Here is an 8,423-nt window from a genome sequence, read left to right as displayed (position 1 = left end):
TCTTTTGCATTTTTTTTTTTTTACAAATGAGTTGTTGCAAAAATATAATAAAAAAAGCATAATAGTCTCTAAAGAGGTAATAAAAAAAAATCGCAGATTATCAAACGCTTTAATATAAAGCCCTTAATTGGTAATAAGCCGTCTCGAAGTTGTAAAAACTATTCGCCGTGATGGGTGCTACATTAATAAAAATGATTAACAGAAAGCATACAAACTTTACTGTCTTACCAAGAGAAAAGCCGAGAACTATAGTTTTGGTAAGATAAAACGAACTTAAATATCAGAAAGACAGGAAAACATAATAATGGACATGGACATAGGAAACTGCGTGACAAAGACTTTTCCAACTCAACATTATCATCTAGTATTATTATAAAAAAATGTTTTTATTATTACACAACTAAAGGCTTTTTTTAATTTATGTTAATTTATGTTATCGTATTGTTGTGGTTTCTGTCAAGTTTTCTGTGTAAGTGGTGATGATTCAATCCGGTATGTACGTTTGATGTTTTTATAGCTTTTCTATTACAAGAACTAGATTTGCATCAATGTTATATGTTATTTAATTCTCAATTTCATTAAGTGGAATTGGAATTAAAGACTACGGCATAACGATGTATGATTTCATCAAACCAATTAATAATAGATATATAAATAAAAATTGCTTTTAAACAAATTTCTCATTAGCAATAATTCTGTTAGCTATTTCTTAAAGTATTCCCATATTTATTACAAAGAATATAAGCAACCATAATACATAATTTTATACGTAGGCCTACAGAGGTGTAACTTTCCGTTTGAGCAAATACATATTTGCTGATGACAAATTTTATTAAACTAAGTTGCTGATTATAGTTATTATTTTTGATTATTATATTTATTTTACCTAATATACTTTTTAATTTTATAAAACTATAGGAAGTCTCTAGCGTTAACCCTCCGGAATACGATTTCAAGGAGTTTGTCTTAAAATGCGAAAATCTGCAAAGAATAAAAATGTTACTGGAGTCAAAAATAAGAACTGAACTAAAACAGTGGAGTTTGAAGTCATCGAGTCAAGATATTTCCTCCCACGAGCATAAAAAAAGCTTGTACCAATTTATAAAATATTTTAAAAGTGTGCAAGAAGAACAAAATAGATTAATTCAAAAAGAAAAACTAAGATTTGAAATGATAAAAGCAGAGTTTGATGAAACAGTTATTTATAAAATGAGAAACAGACTAAAATATTTTATCGAATTGAATAAAGATCACGAAGAGATTATATATCGATTAAAAGAGGCTACGGAGAGCTATAAAGTTGAATACACCCATCACACAGGTGTAAGTTCAGATGGAAGAAAAAAAAGGTTAGTCCCACACTGTTGATTTTCATATATTCTTAAACTGATATTTTTATTACAAAATCTTGTTATTGACATCTATATTAAATATTTTGTAGTAAAATGTTCAATCAATATTCTAAAATAAGAGTGAGGCTATAAATCGCGTAAAAGGGGTGTGGTTAATGGAAAAAGTCCTAGTTTTTTTTTATAATTTTTGATTCCAAGTTATTTGTTATTTGATTCCAAGTTATTTATATTTGTTTATTTTACAATATTAATAGTCGTTATTTTATTTTATGTCTTCATTTTTAGATTAAGAGTGATCACAGGAAATAATTGTTAACTGAAGTTCAGTATTAAGTTTGCTGATTCAGCTTCTACCAGTTTAGTTTTCAATAAACCAGTATTTATTGATACAATAGTCATTGATCCTGTATTCTTTAGTTGTTGATTGAGTATACATCAAGCCAAACTAAGGAGCAAAACAAAGAACCTAAAAGAACCAAAGAACCGAAATTATTGAAATGTAAATTTGATATTAAAAAGTACTTGTAAAATTTAATTGCTAATTATTATAATCATGCATATTTTTAACTTTATTTAGTTTGTTATTGTTTTATCAATAATTATTATTAATTACTTTATTTTTAAGTAAAAAAAGAAATCAAAATTTTTCTGGAAGAGAAAAAATTACACTTGACTACTTAACATAAATGAAAATTATAATTCAAAATTATTATAACATGCGGTGTTCAATAAGGAAAATATTTTCCAATGTAACTCATAGTTAAGTTAAAAACCAATTAACCTAACTATAAATTAACTATATATATATATATATATATATATATATATATATATATATATATATATATATATATATATATATATATATATATATATATATATATATATATATATATATATATATAGAACGCTTAGGAGTTGTCCGAAAGTTTTTTCCATATTTTTTTGACAAAAAGTAAAAATTAAAATGCAAGACTGGAATTTTTTTTTTTTTATAATGATAGACTGCCTGCCCCAACCAAACCCTCAGTCGATGTAGCAGCACTCCCTTGCGGGTCAGGCTATTTGTCAGTCGATGTAGCAGCACTCCCTTTCGAGTCAGGCTATTTGTCAGTCGATGTAGCAGCACTCCCTTGCGAGTCAGGCTATTTGTCAGTCGATGTAGCAGCACTACCTTGCGAGTCAGGCTATAAGATAGTCGATGTAGCAACACTCCGCGCATGATTTACAGTAAAAAAAATAAAAATAAAAACATTTTATTAAAAAAAATAAAAATAAAAACATTTTATTAAAAAAAATAAAAAAAACAACATTGTTATATTGTTAAAAACATTCAGAATGTTTTAAAAACATTCAGAATGTTTTTAAAAACATTCTGGTCAATTAAATTTGCGTTTTTGTGGTTTTTTTATATAACAATTAATTTGTAATTAAATTAATGGTTTTGACTTTCGTCCAACACGGAAATGTTGGACGAAAGTCAAAAGTAATTAAAAGTGACGTATGTGTTGGCGTAAGAATCACTTTTTTCCTTCCGCTCTTCCCAAAGCCAACAAACTATAGATCTATATATATATATATATATATATATATATAAATATATATATATATATATATATATATATATATATATATATATATATATATATATATATATATATATATATATATGTATGTATATATATATTATATATATATATATATATATATATATATATATATATATATATATATATATATATATATATATATATATATATATATATATATATATATATGTAAACATATATTATATATATATATAAACATACATTTTTATATATATACATTTGATATATTTTTACATTTTACATTACATTTACATTTCTTGATTTTAAACTTATTTCTTTGTGTAGTTTGGATCCATAAGTCATATAATTGTTTTTCTAAATTATTAAAGTGCGCTAAAAAAAACTGTCGGTAATAAGAAAAAACTTTTAAAACTGTAGGTAATAGTCAGAAATTTTATCTCTAACTAGAACTCTATCATTTCAACGGTTTGAGGTCTTGTCCACTGTAAAAAGTTTTTCATATGAAAACAGTAAAATTGGCAAGTCATTTTTTAGGAAAAGCAAGGCTATGCTTTATCTTTTCAAAGTTTTTGTCACGTTAGCAGCAGTGAGTAATGGTTTAGCAGTTCGAGCCAATAACCTAGCTCAAACATCATCTTTTAAGAGTGTTCTAGCTACCATGTTTATTTCCATAGACGTCTCTTTAATTGATCTTACATGATTTCTTAAAAAATGTACACCCAGAGTTTCGACAACTTGAAAGTTTCAACACAACAACAAGAAGTTCAATAATTAGTTCGTTTCTTCATTTTTACTTTGTTTTTTTAAAAAAAATTGTTTAAAGATGTTTAATCGATGTTTTATCTATATTTAGAGCTTCAAAAATTTTGAATGTTTTATTCCAGGTCTAACCAAACCTATCCTAATTTAACAGTCGCACTTTTTTTGGCTCACCTGGTATATTACAACCGCACAAGCAATTTTGCTGGTAGACGCCTAGGTTTGTGTTTGGAGGTAGTTTTGTCACAAAATATATTTTTTAAATTATTATCTGGTGTGAATATAATCTTTACGTTTTGGTTTCTAGGTTTTTTCAAGTCTGGAAATGACAATTGAAGTTTATGGTAGTTTAATAAATGGTTGATTATTTAATAGTTGAGATTTGGTATTTTTTGACTCCTTTTTTTAGTCTCAAACACTTTTACTAAGATTATTTTTGTTATGGTGATTTTCAACAATTGTGTCAGAGCATCAACATCTTCTTAGAGATATTTTTAAAAGCATATTTGTTTAGAGTGTTTTATTTAGCACGAGCATATTATTACGGGCGTATTCAAAACTCGGAAACATTATCGGAGGTAATGTTTCAGTTAGGTTTAAGTTAAACTATTTATATTATTATTTAGTAACAAATTTTTTTTAATGCATTTAAAAATCATAAGCTTCATTCTCCATTCTTAAAAATGTTTGCAACCTGCTACAGTCCTTGAAATCACCATTCCAGCTCGGTGTATTGCTGCATCTACTAACTTGTAAAAAATCTAAATTTAGAAAGGTCAAATTGAATCTGTCAATCTGCTTTATTTAGTTTTTTATAGAACCTTTTTATTTTCCTAAGTTTGAATTCTTCGAACAGGGGGTTGAATTTTGGCAGTCATTTAGACACCTTCCCAAGAGTTTCTGAAAAATTTCATGTCATCTTGAGCTACTGAGAGGAGACAAACTGATGCAGAAAGCTTAGTAGTTTTTGTAATAAGAAATTTATAGCAATCAAAAATGACTCATTATTGATGCAAACAATAAACCTGAAATTCTTAATTCGCTTTCTTAATGCATTAGCGTTGTATGTTTCTCTGAGTTTTTGCTTGTCAGATCAATGCAAACCAACAATTTGAGAACATCAGCATAACTTTTAGGGGCTCTCACTGCATCTTTTTATGATGACCACCGTGTGGTGCACAACTTTTTATTTTCAGTTTTTTTAATCCAGCTTTCTTAAGATTTATCTTAGCCTAACTGTTGAGGTTACGTCAAAAGAAGTCGAAGGTTTCGGCAATGGTCTCAAAAAACCAAATTGTTCGATTGTTGCTTCAAAAGTCATTAATGATAAGGTTAAGATTGGGATGTGCAATTGAAAAAAAAAAATATCTGGAATACGGATTCGATTTCCTGAGATTTTGATGTCTTTTAAGAAAAAAAAAAGGTTGATACATTCTGGCACTCAAATGCCAATACATTGTCTTCACCGATTTACAATTAAATAAAGCCACTGGTAGGTTTTGTAACAAAGCTGTCAATTTTTAGATTGTTGGAATTGACAATTTATAGTTTTCTCTTTTTCACGCTTTTAGAAGTATCAGAGACATAATTCTGTGGTTGCTTATCAGACAGATTTATTACTGGATTCGTTTAGTTTTTTTTTGCATTAGAATAATAAAAGTATTATAAATTAGAGGCGCATCAGTTATTAATGAATTAGAGGCGTATCAGCCTCTAATTCATCAATAACTGATTGGCGGCCTAACACAAGATTTAAAATGAGGCTAGTTATTGCTCCTTTCATTTCCAGAGGCAAGCCACGTCCAATTTCAAGGAACACTGATCTAAATTTTAGTTTCACACATAATAATCCGACTTGAAACAAAAAAACTTATAATTTTTATTTCCGATATTAATATACACCTTATCTTTTTAATGTCGAACTGTTGCCAAGAAAAGTTAGACGACAATCATTTCCCATTATGAAAATTGTCCATAACAAAGATTGATGGAGTCTGTCATGTGTTTGTGAACATGTTGAAGTAGAAAGTGGTTCAAGCGTGCCTTCGTCATAGTACACTGAAAATAAGTTTTTAAACGTCGAATTGCAAAAAACTCTTTTTCGCATTAGCATTTGACATTGATACAGTTTGTATCAATGTCAAATGTTACTAATTGTAAATGTTACTAATTGTAAATTATGGATGTAAAATACTAAATTTAATGCGTTTCTAACCATAAGATAGTTGTCACCTATTTCTTGTAGTATCAGATAAGGAATGTGGTTTAAGAGGGAAATATATATGGCTTTTTGGATTCCTTGCAGTATTCAAGTAGCAATGCTAGATATTTTATCTTGCAGATCAGGAGCACGGCCATTAGTTTGTCCCAAAGTCTACTTAATGGAAAATTGCATCTGATTAAATTATATTTTATAATTTTAGTTTTGGTCTTTGCATCAGTCTTTTTACATTCATGCATGTTTCAAGCATCATTCTTTTCATATTCTACAAAATCTTTATGTACTTTATGTTAATCCATCACCCATCTAACTGTTGATAACACCCATCTAACTGTTAAAACTAACTCCTCTAGTTTAGAAACGTCTCTGGTTTTATCAACTGAAATAGCTTATATTTGAGCTATTTGAATGAAGTCAAGTCAACGATTGTAACATACTTGATGTAACATTTCTCTGAGGAGCTTATTGATTGTGTCATGTGAAAGTTACTTTCCATCAAGATTTTATTTGCTGAGTACAATATCTTTTGCAAATGTTTGATAAAAATTCAAATAGCTTTTGTAAATTACTTTGTAATTTAAAGTATTCTCCGCAAGCTAATCTCTGCTCTACTATATATCATAGAGAGTCATTAATATATATATGATTGATAATTATTATTTGTAAATTTATAAATAGCTGTTATCTTTACTATTATTTATTAGGCTTTCAAAGTTCAAGATAGTTGCATAAAATCTTTATTTGCATAAGTTTATATATGTTGCGATGAATACACGGTATTAGAAATTAAATTTTGTTTGGTAAATTAAAAATGATAATATACAGAACAAAAAATTTCGAGTAAACATACAAATTGCCGTAGTGAAACACAGGCAAAGCATTTATTTTAAAATGATTAATAATAAAGATTTAGCTCTTTAAATTCAGCTTATTGACACAAAAATATTTAATGCAGTAGTTGAATTCTAGCATTGAAGTCTTTTTTATTATTATGTAAAAAATCACTGAATCGTTTTATAAACTATATATTTGTATACTATATATCTAGACGATATATCTATAATTGTTTAATAGACTATATATCTATAAATCCCAAAGTCTTATTTACCTACTTAGTATCATAGTAAACAAATCATTCAAATCTGGAATTTACCTTTGACCTATTTATAATTTTTAAAGTAGTGCCTACTTTGGTCAAATGTTAGCAAACTACATGAAAGATTTGTGATGTTGGCAAACTACATGAAAGTTATTTGGTTCATGTGGAAATCCATGAGCTTAACTTATAATCTACAATAAGTGTTTCTACAACATGTGTAAAATACTCTAGAACTATTATTTTGCTGATAATACCAACCTAATAATAGTTAAAAAAGCCCTAAAGTAAACTAATTAACTTATCTTAAAAATGAATAATCACGTTTAACTAAGTGGTTACGTGCAAACAAATTTCACTAAATACCAAAAAAATTCTGATAAAAACATAATTTTAGAATAAATGAACAAAAATTGAATAGTGTTGCAAAAATAAAATAACTTGGTATAATAGTAGATGGAAACCTCTTGTTTAGTTATCAATTAAAATCAGTTTCCATTCAAAAAAGTCAAGTTAATAAAATGCTAGCAAAGCTAAGACACTACTAAATTATGAAATCTTAATAAATATCTGGCATGCTATCTTTGGGTCAAATCTTCACAAAGAATGTCAGATATGAGGACAACATTAATCAATGAAAAAAAAAAATTTTAAACCTTCAAAATAAATCTTTGAGAACAGTTTACTTTCAATCAAAAACTCTTAAATAAAAAACTTCTTTAAAAACTCTGATATCCTTAAATAATTTACTTTTTGATCTGTGCCTTTGCATGGGATGTTATACACAGAAATATACCAATGGGTTTCAACAAGAATTTTAAGCTTACAAGTAATATCCACAATCGCAATCTTAGATCAGTGACTTGTGATAATTTAACGATGTCATCAAAGCAGGTAAATATATTTTGAGGCCGGCAAATATAGCTCTTGAAATTGAAACTAAAAAAATTCATAGAAAGGAAGTAAATAGAAATAAAATCACGGGTAAAAAAGTTTATCATGAAAATACCAAATGAAACTACAAAATAAGTATATGAAAACTAAAATATGGAATAATAATATAGATTAACGAAAATCCTTTTCAAATAATTCTGATATAAAATTAATAGTATGCGTGTATATAAAATTTATACACGCACACTGTTAATTTATACAAGAACTATTTTTACTTATTTTAGGTGCCCCAAGAAGTCCTTACAGTCTCATCTTACGAACGAGCATTTTAAAGGAAGTTCACGCCTTCCTTACCGATGTTATAAAACTTGCCCAGAGGTGGCTTAATTGGAGAGTTATTATGTAGTTTTTAAGCATTTTAATGTTAATTTCTACATCATAACACTCTAAATTACAAGTAAATATAAAATTACAAACCTAAATAACAATTCCACAAGTACAAAAGGCTACCATATATATCGAAAAAATGT

The 8,423-nt window shown here is 27.3% G+C and overlaps 1 protein-coding gene across 1 annotated transcript; it reads left to right on the top strand.

Moving 5' to 3' along the window:
• Nucleotides 1–1,924, top strand: LOC101238082 (uncharacterized). The gene is made up of 3 exons (XM_065791500.1): nucleotides 1–257; nucleotides 919–1,349; nucleotides 1,638–1,924. Exons 1-3 carry the CDS (start codon nucleotides 171–173, stop codon nucleotides 1,666–1,668), a joined length of 549 nt encoding a protein of 182 aa, XP_065647572.1. The 5' UTR covers nucleotides 1–170; the 3' UTR covers nucleotides 1,669–1,924.
• Nucleotides 1,925–8,423: the final 6,499 nt, after the last annotated feature.

Source organism: Hydra vulgaris, chromosome 02, assembly GCF_038396675.1.
Source record: "Hydra vulgaris chromosome 02, alternate assembly HydraT2T_AEP".
Classification (NCBI taxonomy): Eukaryota; Metazoa; Cnidaria; class Hydrozoa; order Anthoathecata; family Hydridae; genus Hydra; species Hydra vulgaris.
The sequence above is the reverse complement of the archived record's forward strand: the minus strand, read 5'-3'. Positions and strand labels throughout refer to the sequence as shown.

Bases quoted from the DNA above. Each gene is read 5' to 3' on its own strand.
- LOC101238082 (XM_065791500.1), top strand. From the start codon at position 171: ATGGGTGCTACATTAATAAAAATGATTAACAGAAAGCATACAAACTTT. The intron at 258-918 runs GTAAGATAAAAC...ATAAAACTATAG, and splicing joins AGCCGAGAACTATAGTTTTG to GAAGTCTCTAGCGTTAACCC. The intron at 1,350-1,637 runs GTTAGTCCCACA...CTTCATTTTTAG, and splicing joins TCAGATGGAAGAAAAAAAAG to ATTAAGAGTGATCACAGGAA.